Raw genomic sequence first — 21,412 nt, 5'->3', positions numbered from 1 at the left:
TCCCCAGTCATTGGCCCTGTTACTCTGTGGGACTGGCCATACGTTGAGCCATACCCCAAGCCACTTGTCTGCGTCAACTTTGCTCGGAGTTTTGAAGCTGCTTAAAATAAAAAGACGTTGATTGTAATTTATTGACACATTTTGGGGTATCTGCAGTGATATTCCAATGAAAATTGCTCCCAGTATTTCTTCAAGTCCACCTGTATCTTGGGGGAAGTACAGTCTGCTGCTTTCCTTTATTAGCCACCCAGTTACCCCAGCATCCCAGACCTGTGATGTGCTCCCCACTGCTGCTCAATGTGAGGGACTTGGGCAACTGCAGCTTCCCTCTCCATTGCTCTTAGTTTGCTATTTTCATTGATAATGAATCAAATGACTTGTGGAAGATGACAATTAATTTACTCTAACCTTTCAGATCCAACTGATTCCTTGATCCAGTTATTAATATTCATCAATACAGAATTCCTGGAAGTTTATGACCAAGATAAAGCTCTGAATTTGCTACCAAACTAGTGTTATCACAGCTTCCCCAAACTTGGAGCATGCACACCAGATGTTACAAAGGCAGACCCATAGCCTCTACAAGGTCATTTTAACCATTTCTTTGTCCTCCCCTGTGACTTGTAGTTACTTATTCTGCATATTATTCTGCTCCCACAATATGCCTTTGTGCTAACTCCATAAACGCAGGAAGGAGCTCGAAAGTGGACCAACTTATTTTGTACAGCACCCAGCAAAGGGATTTTCACCAAATGAATGACCTGGAGTCTGACTCAGGTGCCAGTGAAGCCCCACCATGTCACCTGGCTCCTCTTATTCTCCTGGTTCTGCTTTCCTCTTTTTTTTCCTCCTCATTACTTTGCTCTTTCTCAACTACTCACATTTGACCTTCTGAAAGCAATGACTGGAGTGCAATCTTACAACTACAACTGTCGGGCTATGACAACTATGCTAAAACCCTTCCAGAACTGCTATTCACACATTAGAAGACAGATGGAAGAAACCAGGACTGGATTAACTTTTGTTTTCCCCTCACTGCATTCTGCAAATTTTGGTTTTGATGTTGTATGCACTTTCCAAAGCTTCTTTTCCATCAGCTCACACCTCTGCACCTCCTTCCACTCCCACCTACACCCTCATCCCCTCTGCCCAACCCCTCATCTCCCACTTACGGCTGGAGTATGTTCCGGTACTTGGCCTCTGCATTTAAAACAAGAGCTCTTTGAACAATTTTTTCCCCTTTGAGTAGGAGTTAGTGGTGTGTGTGGTGAAAGTCACAATAAATTGCTCTTTGGAGGACTTTCCAAACTCAAATTATCTCTGAGTACATCATGTAGATCCTTGTGATATTTTTTTTCTCTCTCTCTCTGTTTGCTTTGGGTTTTGAATTTCAGTCCAAATGGGTCAACAAAATTTAAAACACTTCTTTGAAAGATATTGCAAACTGCCTTTTTTCCCCTCTGGCCCACATATTGTCTTTAAAAGCCATTTCTGGATAAGAAGTACTTCAGCCCCAGAGTCAGCAAAGCACACCAGGTCCACAAGGAGTCTCTGAGACTCTGTCACCCAACCCTGTGTCACATTGAAGTGGGACAAAATCATAGTCATTCCTTTTTGGGGTGTGATTAAATCCTGAGGCTGGCATGTGTTAGCATCCAATCCACAGATGTGCTATTTGATTTTCACGTATACCCTCAAATGAGAGAGGTTCTGCAGCAGTTCCAGGCATCCAGCCACTGGAACATAGAGCCATAATCGTTCCTGTTGGCTTGATGATGGTTAACCTTTTGCAAGAGAATTCTTAGACTGTACTGTTTTAATTTACAGGGTTGCTTCCAGAGCCAAGTTTTTTGAAAAGGCTGCTAGAGTATCGGGCAGGTAAGAGAAAATTATCACTATTGATGCCCCGTTTTTTTTGTTTCCAAAAGATCTGCAATACTGTTCTGCAGGAACTTGTTTTATACATGAGAACTTTAAGGAGCTCCTCTGCTCTAAATTCCGTGAGGAAGGCTTAATCTATTGGATTTTTGAAGTGAAGATGATTGCTCGCAGTGACTTGTGCTGAAGCCCCAACCAAACTGAGTGTTCCAGTGTATAAATTCGAGGCTGAACAAGTTGGCCAGTGTTTTGCACACCTTGCTTATGAATAATTGCATAGAATTAAAGAAAGCTTGGGAAGCTGCTTTACCAACTGAGCCAAGTGTTGCGGCATTTATACATGAGAACTTTAAGGAGCTCCTCTGCTCTAAATTCCGTGAGGAAGGCTTAATCTATTGGATTTTTGAAGTGAAGATGATTGCTCGCAGTGACTTGTGCTGAAGCCCCAACCAAACTGAGTGTTCCAGTGTATAAATTCGAGGCTGAACAAGTTGGCCAGTGTTTTGCACACCTTGCTTATGAATAATTGCATAGAATTAAAGAAAGCTTGGGAAGCTGCTTTACCAACTGAGCCAAGTGTTGCGGCATTTATACATGAGAACTTTAAGGAGCTCCTCTGCTCTAAATTCCGTGAGGAAGGCTTAATCTATTGGATTTTTGAAGTGAAGATGATTGCTCGCAGTGACTTGTGCTGAAGCCCCAACCAAACTGAGTGTTCCAGTGTATAAATTCGAGGCTGAACAAGTTGGCCAGTGTTTTGCACACTTTGCTTGTGAATAATTGCATAGAATTAAAGAAAGCTTGGGAAGCTGCTTTACCAACTGAGCCAAGTGTTGCGGCATTCCTTGGCGGGCAGCGGAGAGGGGACTGAAGGTTTTATTCACCCCGTGCTGTTAAGTTACTGATCTTGGCTGCTTTGGTTTGGGGATGCACTGAGAATGGCTACTTCCTGTTGTGGGGAACTGCCATGAGATTTCAGAGGTGGTTCTGATTTGGCAGGAAATTGATGGAAAACACAATGCAGGATTTTTCCTCCAATCTTCCACTAGAATAATGCTGAATGAGTAGGAGAACCCTTGAAGAATTCCCTGGTGAATAACTTTTGGCAATCTATATAATGGAGCTGTGTTAGAAGCTCTTTTGGATTAGCTGCTGACATCAGTTTATATCCTTTCAAACACTGCAAGTAATTATTAATGGATAACGTAGGTTGGGAATATTAGTCCCAGGAAAAGCTCTACCTGCAAGGTTTCTGAGGAAGCTAAATCTACATGATTTGTTTTCATCTTGTGCTGTGGTTTCTGCAAGTTGTGGGAGCAAGACTGTTGGGAAGATGGAGCTGAAAGTAATTAACATTGATCATAGCAACCTCTATCTGCTCTAATCTACCAATTCTATTCCTAAAACTATAGATTCCCTATTTAGAAATGTCTTTTTATTTTGGTTATCCTTTAACTAAAGCATGTTCATGTGCGATGTAAATGGTGGATTATTGTTAATTATCAAAGGCATATGGAAGAAGTTGAGAAATTTCGTCAAGGTTGGAGCCCTCAAATATGCCCAGAGGGTAGAAGTGACAAAAGCCATCACATTTTAAGGAAATACCTTGATGGTCACGTGCTTTGCCATGACTTTCAAAGCTACAGACCTAAACTGAGAAGTGCAGTGTTTTTTAGTTGGCATGGACATAATAGACCTTTTACTTGTACGTTTCAATGATCGCGGCACGGTTTACGGGCAGAAGACGTCGATGTGTAGAGCTATCTTCACTTGCAGTTTCTGTCGTTGGTTGTACTGTTGGCTCCTCTCAGCGTGCTTCAACCTCCAAGCTTAGGTATCACCTAAACACAACCTATTTGTTTATCTATCAATCTTGTTTTCTGTTCACTTGAATATTGAAGGGGCAGCTATTTGCTAATTCCAGGTTATGGGATTTTTCTGAAGTAGGACAAATCCAAAAGGGAGAACCAATGGGAAGAGAGCAAAAGGAGAACAATCCATCCCCTGTTTTATATTGATACAATGCATGGAGGTGTGTGTGTGGGGACTGATCTCCCTGCATGTATTAGGAAGTTGAGAGGTGACCTTATTTCAAGATGAGGTGAGGCTTTCCGTATTTGAGTAGGTCAATAACTAGTGATCATTGAATTTAAATTCAGTTAACAAAAGATCAAGCAGAAAGGCGGGGAGAATTTTTTTGACTGGAGTGCTAGGAGTTTGGAATGGGTCCACTTGAAAAAGCAGTGGTAGGAAGGGTATGGCTTTTTCAAAGAGCTAGCACAGATGCTAAGGGCCCAATGGCCTCTTCCTGGGCTGTAAGTCTCTATGATGATGAGTAACTTGCATGTGGATGGTGGTGAGGAGCAGATGTAACTGTGATTAGGAAGCTATGGGGAAATGTATAGTGATTCAAGAGCCTTGACCAAATGGTTAATGGTGTTTGCTGCCTGAATGGATGTGAATAATGGCTGTAGGAAGGTGGTCAATGTGACCAAGGTAATGTGCACAAGAGACTGTTCAGGAGCGAGAGTGAAAAGAAATGTATTGATAGGGGACTAAACCTGGCTGGTGTCATCTGCAAAGGCAAGTACAGATCCAGATGGCCATGTCGTCTGCCTGATATCAGGGCTAAGGATATCTCCTTGGAATGGAAAGGAATTGGGAGTAGGTGGGAGAGATTCGAAATGTCCTGGACCAAGGCGACTATAAGAGGTTCTGCTGAGGTTTATAATCTGTGAGTCACTACCCGAGATGTACAAATTGGTATAGGGTCAAAGAGATCGCAGAGTTAAATGTGTGTCTCAGAGTGGCGCAGGAGAAAGGTGTTTTTGTTTGGGGAGACTGGAAGTGGTAGAAAAGAGTCAGCTGTCCCTTTGGGACAAGTGGAGTTGTTGGTGAGGCTTTAAGGTAGAATGTTGTTGGATGGTGGGGGGGCAGGCAGCGCCAGAGTTCAAGCTGGGGGAAATTTGGAAATTTTAAGAGAAAGGTCAAGATGCCAGCAAAGCAACATGAACTGTGTGTGACAGGAATGAACAGATGGTTTAAGTGCAGCATTAAACAGTCAAAGTAGGGAAACTGGAATACGGTCAAAACTAAAAGCTCTTGCATGAATGAAACATTTGTGATAAAATGGATGAATGAGCACACCATTAGAGGCAAATGAATTTGATCTGATCCCATTAACAATGTGATTGTAGCATGAACAAGGATAGGAACTGAACATTCTAGGACACTGGACATAATGTTTAGTGAGGATGGTCAGGATAGAATAGGAAGGGTGTTAGGTGGCTCTGATAATAAGGGACAACATGAGGATAGTCATGAGCAAGACTCTAGATCAGGAAATCGAGTTAGTTTGGGGGAGATATGGAAGACCAAGTCACAGAAAACACTAACCCCACCCCTGTTGGTAGCTACACTGTTGGGCAGACTATCAATTGAGAAATAATGAGAGCATATTGACACAGCTAATGCAATAATCATGGGGATGTTGATCTTATAGATTAGGCAAATCAGATGGGCAAGAGATGTGCCTGAGGATGAATTTGAGAAATGCATTTGAGATAATTTCATAGAAGAACATATTGTGAGTCTAATGAGGAACAGACCATCTTAATGTGTCATGTGCAATGAGACCAGATTAATTAATGAGCTCACTGAAAAATATTCATAATGTAATATTTTACATTCCATTTAAGAGTGACAAATTGAAACTACAGTCCTAAACTAAAAGGCAATTACATCAGCATGAGTGGCTGTTTCCCTTGAGTAGCTTGTGGATGATTAAATGTCAGATGTTCAATAACCAGTAGGTATTTAAATCTTTTCTAATTCGTACCGAATATATGTGCTACTGAAAATTACAGACTTAATGGGAAAGGATTCATTTGTGGTAACTAATATAAATTAAGGATGGTATTAGATTGAGAGATTAGGTTTATAAAGCTGCAAAGGTTGGAAGAGTTTTAGAAACCATTAAAAGATGAGTTAAAAAAATGTAGAAACAGATCAGAAGAGCCAATACAAGTGCAAAAAAAAATCAGTGGTAGAAATAAAGGCTATTTCCTGAGAAGTTGAGAGAGAATAAATGATGGGGAAGAGAGAGGTGACCAGGATGGTAAGCAAATATCTGGGAGCAAATACTCTGCACAAGTGCCAGTGGTTCTGCTGGAATAAATCAGCGTTTTTCCTGGAAGGCCCTTTGCACAGCTCTGGTGTTGCCTTCACCTGATAGGGGACATCTTCCACTTTGGGGACTGTGCTGGAGGACTCCTCTTGGATTTGAACAGAAAGAACAGACTTATATTTCCCAGCTCTCCGGTTGGGAAGATGCTAGCTGAACCTATGCTGGTTTAGACTTGGAGCATGTATAGATGGTCCATTGAAACTAGTGGGAAGAAATAGCTATCATGGAGGAAGGTGATGGCGGAAAAAGATGTATTTGTTTCTTTAAACATTGCTAATTTTAAAATGCTAATCAGTTTAATTTTATAACTTTTGTATGTTAATAGTTGCCATGCATTTTTGTATGTTTTGCAAGTGTCAAAGTCATGTTTGTTTTAATCAAGAGTTTTGATGGGCTGTGTCCTCCCAAGCTGCTGAGACCTTTCAGGGAGTGAGCTGGGCAGGGATTGAGAGGGGTCCTACCTGACTGATGAGCTAGAAGTTGGCTTTCCAGGGGCATTGCATTTGTGACCAGAAGAAACGTTGTGATACAAGGTCTGTTGATCAGCAGAATATCCGGCCCTTTGCGTCTGTGTTCCCAGTAGAAGAAACTAAAGTTAAAGCAGGTGACCAAAGGTCAAAAGAGAATGAGGAACCTAGATCAACCAAGGGAAAGAATTAAACCTGTTGGGAGCACAGCTGACAAAAAAAGCTTGCGCCTTGTACAGTTGTAAAACGTGCCTACAGGGATGGTGGATTTGTGGGTCACGATATTCCAAAGTTCTCTAGATCCTGGAAAGGTCCCAACAGATTGGAAAACAGAACCTAGGAACGTAAGAAAACAGGAGCAGGAGTAGGCCTCTTGGCCCCTCAAGCCTATCCTGCCCTTCAAGCTGATCTGCCTCTGGTCTCATCTCCTCTTCTGTGCCACGAAACATAAAGGCAATGTTCAGTGAAGGAAGGGGAAAGTAAAAGGGTACAACTGCAGGTCATCCAGTCCGACATCAGTGTTGGGAGACTGCTGGAATCCATTATTAAGTACAAGTGGAGCATTTAGTGAAGCATAACGTGTTTTGGCAGATTCAGTATGGTTTTACAAAGGGAAATAACATTTGACAAATTTATTAAATTCTGCAGATAAAACTAGCAGAGTGAATAAAAGGGTTTGATATATTTGAATTTCTAAAAGGCATTTGAAAATCTGCCACATTAAAGGTTTTCACAGGATAAGGGATCATAGGGTTGAGAGTAATATATCAGCATGGATAGTGGATTGGTTAAGAGACAGACAACAAAGAGTAGGAGTACAAGGGTCATTTTTAAGTTGGCAAGCTATAACTTTGAGGGTTGCTTCAGGGATCAGTGCTAGAGCCTCAGCTATTTACCATCTATATTAATGACTTGGATACACTACACACAGTCCTTTCACTTTAAGATTGCTGCTGATACAAAGATGGGTGGAGAAGTAAATTGTGAAACTAGAACAAATCTCCAAAGGGATTTAAATGGTTAAATGTGAAGGCAAAAATACCGACAGGGTCTGATATGGCGAACGGAGGTTATCCACTTTAACAATAGAAAAACAGGGTATTACTGAAGTCGTGCAAGGCTGTGTTGATATACAGAGAGATCTGGGTGTAATCTCTGCTGCCAAAGCAGTTAGCAAACAGGTACTCAAAATAATTACATCGAGGAAGAAGTAGGGAAGTCTTGCAGTAATTACTCAAGGCTTTGGTGAGACTACACTGAAGTGGTACATATGGTTTTGCTCTCCTTAGTTAGGGAGAGGTATACTTCCCTTAAAGGCAGAGAAGATAAGGTTCCTGGTGGCTTAGTGGTTAAGCTACTGGAACAGCAATCAGGCTTCTGGACCGTTGATCCAGAGACACAAGTTCAAATCCCATCAAAGCAGCTGAAGAATTTAAATTGAAGTAATTAAATAAATCTGGAATTAGAGCTAGGCTCAGTAATGGTAGTAACGAAACAGATTTTTGTGAAAACCCATCTGGCTCACCAGTGTTTCTCAGAGAAGGAAATCTGCTGTCTCTGGATGCTGAGAGGATGTTTCTCCAGATGGGGAATTGGAGGACAAAGTCTCTGAGGAGGAGGAATTTCCTCTGAAGGCTGTGAATCTCCAGAGAACAGTTTATGTAGTCATTATGTTTATTAAAGACTCAGATCTCTGGGCCACAAAGACTTGAGGGTTCCTTGAATCATGCAGGAAAGAGGAGTTGAGCCAACGATGAAATCGGCATGATCTTGTTGAGTGACGGAGCACGTTTGATAGGTTGTACAGCCTACTCTTTGATTTCTTATGCTCCAATGTATGTTTTGTGGTGTTGCATTAAAGAACTGTAGGATCTGGATTCCAACATGATGCAATGTCCGTCTCTGTCAATGCCAATTGTACAGATTAACCAGCCCTGACCATACTAGGCCAGTATTACAGAGTACCCACAGGATGTACATACTGAAGGTGGGTTCATTCTTTAATGATAGTAGACCCATTTACCCTGAATCACAAGGCTTCAGTTACTAAAATTTAAAAAAATATATCGTACTGATTACCATCTAGGGTTAACTCTTTGCAACTGACAAATGTGTAGTCTTCCATGTTCTGTCCTTTGGAGAGCACTGATGGGACTGGTGCTGGGTAAAAGGAGCAACAGGAAGAGTAGCCCCCATGAACATTTCTAGCCTGAACTATGACCAAACATTGGTTGCATCACTTCCATTGAGTCCAATGTATTTGGACATTCTTTGAAGCCAAATCACAGAGAAACGAGTAGATAGACTGAGCAAAGTAAATGTGCCGATCTTTTGAGTGTTGTTTCCAGGAATTAAAAACCACATTCTGTCGACCTTCAACCCACTTCCAGCATCCTGGAGCTCACCACCATCAAGTAAGCTACAGGAACAGTTGGTGCAAGACGATGTTGGAGATCGCGTACCTGTTGAGCCTTGTCTCCTGATTACTCAAAGCCTCTCCTTCAAGGCGGAAGTGAGGAGTATGAATCCTCATCACTGACTGGGATGAATGTGATTCCCAAACCTGTTCACCAAAATCCACTCTGCATATGTTGTGCTTCTGCCATCAAAATTAATCTGCACTCCACCTCCACAGGTGTACTGCGGTTGGAGGGTGCGTTGCCAATGGACATACTGCACAGTTCTGTTGAGTTTACTTTAAGAGTGCCTCCATCTCCCATGCCCACCAGCAGCAAGCTGGATATAGGCAATAAATCTGCAAAAGGGCTTTTGCTAATCAAGTTCACCTCTGTCACCTGTCTGGGACAGATGTTGTTGTTCCTTTGTTGCTGAATTAAAGCAGTGGAATCTTCTGCATGTACGAGTGTCCTGTGGAGTTTAGAAGAATGAAAGGAGATCTCGTTGAAATGTACAAAATTCTTACTGAGCCTGAAGGACCACATGTAGAGACATTGTGTCCTCTGACTGAGGTGTCTAATACCAGGGGACGTAGTTTTGAGACTAAACCGGAGGCTGTTTAGGACTGGGATGAGGAGAAAGTTCTTCACTTAAAAGGTGATAGACCTTGGACAGCTTTGGAATTGTTTTATTCAAAAAATATTTTGATAGATTTCTGGGAATTAAAGGAAATGAGGGATAAATGGAAAGTACTGGAAAATGGTGCGAAGGTTGAAAATCAGCCATGATTTTGATGAATGGTGGAGCAGGTTCAAGAGGCTGGGTGACCTACACCTACTTCTAGTTCAAGTTTTTAAACCCAGGGGTTTAGCACTCAGGGAGGCTTACTACTGGGATAAATGCAGATGGGTTGATACAGTACCTGTTTGTCTCTTGCAACCCACTAATTCACTGCATGAAGGTGAACGTGCTCCGGTAAGAGGCAGCCTGGTACAGAGTTATTGGGGACCTTTGGCACACTGAGTCGGACCAACCATGAATTTACATTCATTTACATTTTATTCTCTACTCATTCCCATTAACTCTCTCCAGATTCTACCACTCAGCTACACACTAGGGGCAACTTACAGCGGCCAGTTAATTTACCAAGCTGGGATGTGGGAGGTAAATGGAGTACTCGAGGGAAATCTAAACACAGTCACAGGGAGAATGTGCAAACTCTCCACAGACAGCACCGGAGGTCAGCATTGAACCTGGGTCGTTAGAGCTGGGAGGTGGTAACTCTACTAGCTGTGCCACTGTAACACCCTTGATTTTTTTTATCTTTCTCTTGAGTTTATGGTTTATTGTTTTGTATGCAACAGGCAGTTGACTGGAGGAAATTTTAGCATCAGTTCATTCCTCACCTGTTCCCATAGTCCAGATATGACATTGGAAATTTGAAATGAAACATTTCATTTCCATGAGAAAATAAAGAAAAATGTCACCACCTTAGTTTGGAGGAGTCAACGGTTCTGTGGGGAGTTCAATCGCCATCTATAAATTCGCCGATGACACCACTGTTGTGGCAGAATCTTAGATGGCGACGAGGAGGTGTACAGGAGTGAGATAGATCAGCTGGTTGAGTGGTGTCACAACAGCAACCTGGCACTCAACGCCAGCAAGACCAAGGAATTGATTGTGGACTTCAGAAAGGGGAAGTTGGGAGAACATACACCAGTATTCATTGAGGGGTCAGCGGTGGAAAGGGTGAGCAGCTTCAAGTTCCTGGGTGTCAACATCTCCAAGGATCTATCTTGGGTCCAACACATTGATGAATTCACAAAGAAGGCACGCCAGCAGCTCTATTTCATTTGGAGTTTGAAGAGATTTGGTACGTCACCAAAGACTCTTGCAAATTTCCACAGATGTACGGTGGAGAGCATTCTGACTGGTTACATCACCGCCTGGTATGGAAGCTCCAATGTGCAGGATTGAAAGAGGCTGCAGAGGGTTGTAGACTCAGCCAGCTCCATCAGGGGTACAACCCTCCCCACCATCGAGGACGTCTGAAGGACCCTCACCACCTGGGACATACCCTCTTCACGTTACTACCATCGGGGAGGAGGTACAGGAGCCTGAAGACCCACACTCAGATTTCAGCTCTCTTCCTCTTTCCCCTCTGGTATCTGCATGAGCTGTTTTTAATATATTACAAAGTCACAAATTTGAATTGCTTTCCGGGTGGTCAAACATAATTTCAGTAGTTACACTGGGGTTTCAGTGGAAAGGCAGTTTCAATCGAAACAAGCTAACCACATACTGAAGTGAAATGACGTGTAAAATAAGCAAGTCCTTCAGACACAGCAGGGTTCCAATATAGTTGGATGAATAGTAGAGCAGTGTACTTTCCAATCAATGAAAAATTAGTGGTGCTGGAAGCCCAACGAGACTTGGGAGTCCATAGTCATTCAAGTCTTAACAGAGAGGCACAGGAAATAATTGGAGGAGCTAATGGAGTATTGAAGAAAAGTACATGAGGAAGAAGTAACACCACAGCCAAACAAAACCCTACCACACTACACCACATTGATGTGTTTAGCTCTTCACGTTTTGGGAAGGGTATTGACCTCGGAGTGTGCACATTGTAGCTTTATCCGACCTTGAAGGTTAAATGATAAGGAGGAGCTACAAAAGCTAAATTTGTATTCCCTGGAATATAGGAGGCTGTGGTGTGATTTGTACTAAGTTTTCGAGATATTAAGGGGAACTGACAAAGTAGATGGAGAGAAAATATCCTCAATGATCAGGGACCCCCCCCCCCCCCACCCCCCAGGCATTTCAGGGTGGAAGCAGGGATTGTAACTCTATGCAAAGGCTGGAGTACTTACTTGTAAATGGTAATTGATGCTGGGTAGCTTGTTGTCTAAAAGCTGAGCTTGATGGATTTATTTTACCAAAGGGATTTGGAATTGGGTCACAGATCTGCTGTCCTTATTGAATGACCAACGGATTCAAGGGGCCAAGTAGCTGATCCTCTTCCAATGTTCCTTCTAATCTCAACTACCCTCTGTGGTGGTGAGGTTCCAGCTCTAACCACACTGAGTTTCTCCTGAATTCCTTTTTGGATTTATTATTTAAATTAAATTATTATTAATGGCCTCCTGATTGATGGCTTTTCCCTCATAAATGGAATATTGTTTTCTGTCTCTATCCATAAGCCCTTTTGTAACCTCAGACATCCTTCAGGCTTTCCCCTAGAGAGCTGTTCAACCTTTCCAGATTGTTCTGACCTCCCTATTCTAGTTGAAAGTCAATGACTAATCTTTGTGATGTATTAAGTGACGTTAACTGAAAATATAAAAGCAATGGAATTTGTCAGAGGAGTAAAAGAAACTGATAAGGCCTAATTCTGTTCCAATATCTTATGGCCTTTCGGCCCATCGAGTCTGCTCCCCCATTCAATCATGGCTGATTTTGTTTTTCTAACCTCATTCTCCTGCCTTCTCCCTATAACCTTTAACCCCCTTACCAGTCAAGAACCTATCAATCTCTGCCTTGCATCCACCCAATGACTTGGCCTCCTCAGCCCTCTGTGGCAACAAATTCCACAGATTCACCACTCTGGCTGAAGAAATTCCTCCTCATCTCAGTTCTAAAGGGATGTCCCTTTATTCTGAGGCTGTTTTGCCCTTGGATCCTAGACACTCCTACTGATGGAAACATCCTCTCCACATCCACTCTATCCAGGCCTTTCAGTATTTAACTTCTTAGATCACTCCCTTTCATCCCCCCTCCCCCACCCACCTACCTTCCCCCTCTCACCTGGACTCGCCTATCCCCTGCCTGCGTGTGCTTCTCCCCCTCCATCTACCTTTTTATTCTGGCTTCTGCCCTCTTCCTTTCCAGTCCTGATGAAGGGTCTCGACCCGAAATGTCAACTGTTTATTTCCCTCCATAGATGCTGCCTGACCTGCTGAGTCCCTCCAGCATTTTGTGTGTGTGTGTTGCTTCAGATTCCAGCATCTGCAGAATCTCTTGTCTTTCAGTATTTGGAGTTTTATGGAGTTTTGAATCAAGATCTATCTTAGCATTTCTAAGCGTGAAGCTAATCATTACAATAAGTATTACTGACAATCAGCTTGGTTTTAAGATGCGGTAATTTCATACATTTATCCATTTTCAAGTGGCTTAATGTTTGAACATTTTTGTGCCATGTTAGGTTAATGGACAAGCTAGTTGCTTACCATTCATCAGGGAGAATGCATCTCAATTAGCTTCAACCCTGGGCTGCAAAGAGGAGACATTTTGTCTATATTTCCTGATCACAATATTGATTTCTTGATAACATTGCCATTCATTGGGCTCACTCATGATTACGAATTGCTTACACAGGCTATTAGTCGGGAGCCAGTATCTGTGGAAAAACATAGTTAGTCGGATTAAAATTCAGCGAGAGGAGCTGATTTAAAAAGGCCAGCATGGTTTGTACAGCTGCTGCTTCTCAACTCCAGTGACCCAGGTTTGATCCTGACCTCGGGTGCTGTTTGTGTGGAGTTTGCATGTTCTCCCCGTGACCGCATGGATTTCCTCCAAATGCTCCTGTCTCTTCCTACATGTCAAAAATGTGTGGGTTGGTTGGTTAATTGGCTACTGTAAATTGCCCCTAGTGTGTAGGTGAGTGATTAAAAAACTCTGGGAGGAATTTATTGGGAATGTGGGGGGAATAATATGGGATTAGTGTAGGATTAATTTGTTGGAATTTGGTTATCATGGACGTGGTGGGCTGAAAGGCCTGTTTCCCTGCTGTATGACCCTGACTTGCTAATAATGCAGCTCAGAGAGAGGTGAACAAATGACTCTTGTACCACATTAAGAGTGCAATTTTACATGACCCTGATAATGTTTTGGTTGCTCCTTACAGTGCAAATGCTTCTCCACCACTGTCTCCTCCTGTGGCCCGCAACATTACTGCGAAAGATGAGGTAGGCAAAGTTGACTATTTTATTGGTAATGTCATAAGGTAAAGAAGCCATTTCAGTTTGTGACTTGGAACCAGAGTGATTGCCTTTCATCAAAATCTGCTTGTGTGCATAAGGATCTTGCTAGAAACAAATATTAAGGTTTTGAAGTATATATTCCTATTGCTAATTGAAAATTTGGCCTCTCCTGAAGGTTTGTGGGTTTATAAAATTTTAGGTGCCACACTTCTTGCACAGACGGTATTTATTTTCTTTTGGGAATGGATACATTAAGTGGATGGTGTTCCTTTACTAATTTTATCTCATTAACTTTCAGTATGATTTGCCTGTTTTAATTGGTTCAACATTTACTAGATGTAAGATATTATTTCCTTTCTCTGACTGTAAGGTGCTCAGCAAGTGCATGATTGTCACAAGTGACAAGTCATTATTGCCTTATAGAACCTACATACAATAAGTTGTTCTTCCAAACTTGGGATGCATTTGGATAGACCATAACATGAAGACGAAATCCCAATATTTGTAAGGAACGCTGAGAGGGGAAGTGGCAAATTGAAAAGATTGTAAAAATATTGAACAAAAGTTTCCCACATTGGTATTGATCCATTGCTTAAATATATTTTGTTCAAGGTGTAAAAAGTACACTTCAAATAGGGTTAAAGGGCTTGAGTTTGTATTGCTTTATTTAATTCAGTGGATGGTTACTGAAAACTGATCAGATGTGGGAACCCTGCCTAGGTTCTTTTTACCCCAGTGGGGTAGAGGTCATTCAGACTGCTGTCATGTCACCGTCACCGTAATGTCATCTCTGCTCTACCTGGGGAGGATTCACCTGTTTACCCAACTTGTTTACTGCTGTGCTCTCTCTGTGATTATTGTTCGAACCATTTCTTTTGTTTTCTGTTTCCTGTTAGAATCACACAACCCAAAAGTTGGCCTTAGCATCAGTGACAGTCCAAGACAAAATTTATCCTTCTGTCACCTGCATTGGAAGGATCATTTGGACTTTGGTCTATTATCCCGTGCATGGATCACTGAACCAAAGAGATTAATTTGAATACCACTGCAGTAATTGGGGAACTAAATGCGAGTAGCAAAATCTGGAATAAAAAGCATCAGTAATGGTGATCAAGAAACAACCAGGATGTAGCAAAAAGTCAACTGGTCTATCAATCTCCAAGAAAGCTGCCGTTGTTAATTGTTGTGGCTCATATGTGACCCCAGACCATCCAATGTGCTCGAGAATTTAGTGCCTTCTAGAATGACCTGTCGAGCGACTCTGTTCAGAGATGGACTATGAATGTAGTACTCCATGAACTAGTAAATAACCAGAAAATTTGCCCGTCATAATTCCTTATAGTATTACCCTGAAAACCTATGAAAGCAGATATTGGGATATCATGTTACATGCTGTAAAAATGCAAGTTGCTCCTCCTTTCTGATGTAGAAAAAAGGTAACCAATATATTCTGCAGTTTTATTTGATTTAGCTTTTAAGGGGAAACTATTGTAAGCTTATTTTCAGGAGTAAAAGACGAGAGTAGTGTTCATGATTTGGTGGATGACATCTGGTTTATGATTAGTAATGAGAGTTATTAATGCAGTCTTGCCCTTTCTATGTATTAAGTTAATTTGTGTACACTTATAAACGTGGCTGGGTCAAAGGGCTGATGGCTCGTGGACCGGCTGAAATGAAAACCATTTTGTAAATAGGACACAGAAAGTTTTCAGCAGAAAATGCTGACTAAATTGCTGGCTGAGGTGCCCAAATTTTATAGGACCTGCTTGATTATTAAACCAGTGAAACCATGGTTACAATGGATGTGAGCAAAAAAAAATCTGTGAAATCCCAGGATTTCTCTCCAGGAACAAAAGGATTGTATTATTTAGTGCAATAGTCATGTTAATGAGGAATGTAGTTGATGTGTCATTCAATGCTAACTTGTCTTGACTCATTCAGGTCGCTTACTTTGAGGATTTGTGTTATCTCCTAGTTAATTCCTGATTGGTATTACCACTTATTTAAAGAAAAGACAGAATTAATGAACAAGAAGTTTGGAGTTCCTTATAATTTTTATATAGAAACTCAATAGTAATTGCTTTGATCAGCTGTCTGCCAAAATAACTCAGCCAGCATCATGTTTAACTCTAGTTTACCTGATTTCATGAGGAGTAGTTTAAAAACTACGTTTCCAAAGCCCTTCCCTTCAGTACTGGTGAAGCTAAGATTGGGAGTACAAGGCAGGAATTGAGTGAGACTTGATTTATGAGGGCAGGCACGGTAGTGTAGCGGTTAGCGTAATGCTATTACAGCGCCGGTGACCCAGGTTCAATTCCCACTGCTGTTTGTAAGGAGTTTGTACGTTCTCCCTGTGTCTGCATGGGTCTCCTTCGGGTGCTCCTGTTACCTCCCACATTCCAAAGACATACGGGTTAGGAAGTTGTGGGCATGCTATGTTGGCACTGGAAGCGTGGTGATTCCAGCATCTGCAGCCAAGTCTCCATGAATAGTTAGAAACTCTTTTCCTATTAAAATGGTCACCTGAACGAAGCACAAAAGGTCGCTGGGACCGATGGAATTATGCCACAGTGTGAACAGCTGTCACACACAAAATGCTGGAGGAACTCAGCAGGTCAGGCAGCATCTACGGAGGGAAATAAACAGTTGACATTTTGAGTTGAGACCCTTCATTGGGACTGGAAAGGAAGAGGGCAGGAGCTGGAATAAGAAGATCAGGGTGGGGAGGAGCACCTGCAGGCAGGTGATAGGTGAGTTCAGCTAATAGGTGAGAGGGGGAAGGTAGGGGGGTTGGGGGAGATATAAGAAGCTGAAAGGTGATAGGTAGAAGAGGCAAAGGGCTGAAGAAGGAGGAATCCGGTAGGAGAGGGCAGTGGACCATGGAATAAAGGGAAGGAGGTGGGGAAGGGATGGGCAGGTCATATGCGCAGGGGAAGGGGAAAGAAGGGGGAAAGGGACCTCAGGAATGCAAATACAGCTGTATTTGGGACAGAAATTTGGAGTGAGAGAAATATGCACATGCTGACTTCACACCTTCTCCCACCGTAACCAAAGTGGAAAACAACCCTTTCATTTTTGTAGAAATGTTTATAACCTCAGGCATCCCAAAATGGTGCCTAGCCCAGAAAATGCCTTCTCAAATGTCGCGCAGGAATGCTGCAACAGGTTTGCATATAATGAGGGTACGCAAATAACAATGTGATTTACAGTCATGGAATCTGTCTTAATGATGTTGGTTGAGGTCTAAATATTGGTCAAGGCACTGGCTCTTCAAACAGCGGTGTGACCTTTCTATCGGTAGAGCTGGTCCTTGGTCTGAAATCTTGTATGATAGAATGATAGATGGCATCTTAAACGGTGCAGCACACTCTCAGTGCCACACTGAAGTATTGGCTGTGAGTAGGTGCTCAGATCTCTAAAATGGAGCTGAATTCACAACCACGTCACTCAGGCAAGTTCTCCCACTGAGCCAAGACTAACACATACTAATGTCTGTTTATAGTCAGCATGGAAACTGTGGCGTTTACATCTGGCTTTAATGACGTTGGCCTGTTTGAAGCTTAACGTTGGTTATTTTGTACCCAATTTTCCCTGTCCACTCTGATCTGCATCTCCCACTGCAAACTCTTACTGATCGTAGGAGATGGCAGTCTTGTCGAGGAGAAGGGAGAGTCTACGGCCATTAATGGCAAACTCGAGTTTTTATCAAGTTGTTGCTTGTAAATTGTGCCATGAGTGACTGAGAGTGAAGCAAAAGAAATTGTTGGAAGCGAGCAGAGTTAATTTAGTGAAATGACTTGGACACTGTAAATCACACAAGCAGAATTGTGACCAGAACTGAATTCTTAATTATATTTCAGCCTTGCTCTGCACATGCTGTAATGCAGCCACAAGGCAAAAGTTTACACTATGATCAATTTTAATCACAGCAGAAATGTGGTTGGGTTCCTTTATTTTGGTCCACTGCTATGCAATTTAAAGGAAAAGTTAATAAGGGAACTCGCTTTCCTTTCCATCCATCCTCTTCCATCTTCCTCCATTCCTTTGGTCCTTCCCTGAAGGTGCAGCTCGTGCTTCACAAGGGGCAACTACCCCGAAGATTTTATCTCTGACTGCATTAATGTGAGCTGACTGGGTTGTGTGCAGTACCTTTTACATATGACCATTTTGGAAAGGCACATTGAACACTTGGTGTATGTGGGAGGATCTAACCCTGTTGACTCCCTCACCACACTTACCCCAGTGAGGTGAGATGGTGGGTGTTGATGGTGGATCCAATAATTAGTGACATCAAACATTAAGTGTGATACTGAGCCAGATCTTCCAACCCAATGCCAGCACTAACATTCATCCCCATTTCTCCTGATGTTCCTGCTTTCAGCACTTGCCAGGGCTGAGCTGGAGTGGCATCTTCTGCCCCACCGCTTGTTAACGGCAACCTCTGACCCAGTGACCTGCCTTTGCACTGCGCTGGAGAACTCCTCAGGGAGCCCGATGGATCAGTGTGACCTTCCCTGGGATTCTTAGCTCCAGAGCTGAGAAATCCATTGGCTGATGTTGCACCAGATAAACCAGATTTAAAGAGTACAGTGACCCCCAAGGAATTAGTTGACAGGAGCTTTGTTTAAACGTCTTTAATTGTTTTGTGCATTTCAGTATTTTTATTTTATTAAATCAACTTTTTTAAAAGACACTATTATTCAGTAGTTGAGGCCACATCTGTGGGAAGAGAAACAGTTAATGTTATAGGTAGAAGATACTTCATAAGAACTGAGCATTTTCTGTTTTTATTTTAGATTTTTTATCATCTACAGCTTTTTCTCATTCACAGCCTGAGCCAGCATTTTTTGCCCATCCCTAATTGCCCTCGAAGGCGGTGGTGAGCTGCCGCCTTGAACTGCTGCAGTCCTTGAGGTATGGGTACACCCACAATGCTGTTAGGAAGAGAGTTGGGATTTTGACGCAGTAACGGTGAAGGAACAGTGATACACTTCAGGATGGTGTGGGGCTTGGAGGGCAACTTTCAGGTGCTGGTGTTCCCCATGCTTTTGCTGCCCTTGTCCTTTTAGCTGGTAGAAGTCATGGATTTGGAAGATGTTGTCTAAGGCGTCTTGGTGAGTTGCTGCAGTGCACCCTGTAGATGGTTTAAAAACTGCTGCTGCTGTACTTTGGTGGTGTGATGGGTGCCTATGAAATGGGCTGCCATTGTCCTGCATGGTGTCGAGCTTCTTGAGTGTTGTTGAAGCTGCACTCATCTTGATTTTCACCTAAGCGTTATTAGGTGTTTGCGAACATCAAAGACATTGAATGTCAATCAATAATATTGATGGCTGGTAAACCTGGGGGCGGAGCCTCTCAAGCAGTTGGAGCCATTCAGTGAGCTTGGTGGGCTGCTTCAGTTGAGGTACCACCCCCACCCACAATGCTCCCAGAGAGAGTGTCAAGGAGAGAAGCATCTTTTTTTTATATAAAATAAAAAAATATTCATCATAAAAACATGTATGCAAAGGAAGAAGTAGTGCAAAAACAAAACCCTAAAATTCATGATTGTTACAAACAGTAGTGTAAACTTTAAAGAGAAAAACACACAAGCAAACAAAGCACCATTGCCACTTAGGTGGCTCTCTGAGGTGATACCCCTTTCATTGTTTGAGGGGCTTCCCTACTCACCTCTGCCCTGGTAGCGGAAGGGGCCCAGACTGTGGTCCTTCCCCACAGAGCGTTAGCATTGGCTGCACCGAGCTTCAGTGCGTCCCTCAGCACGTAGCCCTGCAGCCTGGACTGTGTCAGTCGGCAGCATTCCCTCACGGACATCTCGCTGAGCTGGGAGACCAGGTTTTGGGCAGACCAAAGGGCATCTTTCACAGAATTGATGACCTTCCAGCAGCACGATGTCTGTCTCGGTGTGTGTCCCCGGGAACAGATCTTGGGTCAGAGAGTCTTCTGTCACGCAGCTGCTGGGGATGAACCGGGACACTGACCCTTGCATCCGTCTCCACACCGTCTTAGCAAATCCATAGTCAAAATGCATCATGGAAATGGTCCTTTCAGCCCACCAAGTTGGGTGCTTTACCCATTTACACTAATCCTACAATAGCCTCGTTTCTGCCACATCAATGTGGTGGGTGAAAACCACGATGATGCTGGAGGAACTCAGCAGACCAGGCAGCATCCGTGGAGAAAAGCAGGCGGTCAATGTTTCAGGTCAGGACCCTTCTTCAGGACTGAAGATAGGAAAAGGGGAAGCCCAATATATAGGAGGGAAGAGCAGAGCAGCGATAGGTGGACAAAAGAGGGGAGGCGGGGTGGGCACAAGGTGGTGATAGGTAGATGCGGGTAAGAGATAGTGATAGGCAGGTGTGGGGAGGAGGGGAGAGCAGATCCACCAGGGGATGGGTCAAAGGTAAGGAGAGAGGAAAAAAAAGTAGAAAAAAAGAGGCTAGGAAAAGGAAGAAGAAGCAAATGGTGGGGGGGGGGGGGGGGGGGGGAGTGGATTACCTGAAGTGGGAGAATTCAATATTCATTACATTAGGCTGCAAAGTTCCAAGGCGGAAAATGAGGTGCTGTTCCTCCAGTTTGTGCTTGGAATTCTCTTGGCAGTTTTCCTCTGCCTCCTCCACTCCCCTCTTTTGTCCACCTATCGCTGCTCTGCTTTTCTCTCCTATATATTGGGCTTCCCCTTTTCCTATTTTCAGTCCTGAGGAAGGGCCCTGACCCGAAACGTTGACCGCCTGCTTTTCTCCACGGATGCTGCCTGGCCTGCTGAGTTCCTCCAGCATCGTCGTGATTTTCATCTAGATTCCAGCATCCGTGGTCCTCTGTCCTGGGCTCAGGGCCTGGTCCACAAGGGAAGAAGCACCATGTCCTAGGGGTGGACTGCCAGGGGTTTCAGGAAGAAAAGCAATCAGTCCCATTATTTTTCTTTCCTTCCCCTCTATCCCAACACACTTCACCAAGATGTGTCACTAGATAACAAAATATAGGAAGTTGGATCCCCACGAAGCCAACGCCATTAACACTGCCTGTCCGACAACCTATGGGCCATCGTCAGTGTACCTGCTTCCAATCTCCACCTGCTGCTGTAGTTGCAAACATGGACCAGTGTGGTGGGTGCCTTTAGGGGCAGCAGGGATGCTTGTGACAGATTTTAAATTCCTGCCAGGCAGGACACTCTCTGATTGGTCAGATAAAGTCTTGAAAACGTGGTGGGGAATGGTTTGTTTTTCAAAACTTCTGGAATAGTTCATTAATTCTAGATATTAGAGAGCTATTGAATATTTTTATTCAAGCCTTGTGTGGGAATCTGGGAGTGGGTGACATAGTTTTGGAATACACGGTCACCCATTTGAGAGAGATCATGAGGACTTTCTACTGAGGTTCGTGGATTTGGAGTTGTTTATCACGTAGAGCTGTCATGGAAGGCATTCAAGACAATTGTAGGCAGATGTTTGGATATAGGGTAATTGTAGAATATGTAGACAGGCAGAGGTAGACCCAAGGACAAC

At 43.1% G+C, this 21,412-nt stretch overlaps 1 protein-coding gene across 1 annotated transcript in view; it reads left to right on the top strand.

The window, feature by feature from the left end:
• The window catches only part of ophn1 (oligophrenin 1), a 204,890-nt gene that overhangs the window by 118,010 nt on the left and 65,468 nt on the right, over window positions 1-21,412 (top strand). Inside the window, 2 exon segments of the mRNA XM_052022352.1 lie at window positions 1,828-1,878; window positions 13,832-13,892. Coding sequence (XP_051878312.1) covers window positions 1,828-1,878; window positions 13,832-13,892 — 112 coding nt within the window.

This window comes from Pristis pectinata, chromosome 8 (genome assembly GCF_009764475.1).
Source record: "Pristis pectinata isolate sPriPec2 chromosome 8, sPriPec2.1.pri, whole genome shotgun sequence".
Taxonomy (NCBI): domain Eukaryota; kingdom Metazoa; phylum Chordata; class Chondrichthyes; order Rhinopristiformes; family Pristidae; genus Pristis; species Pristis pectinata.
Note: the sequence above shows the minus strand (reverse complement) of the source record. Positions and strands in the feature narration are given on the sequence as shown.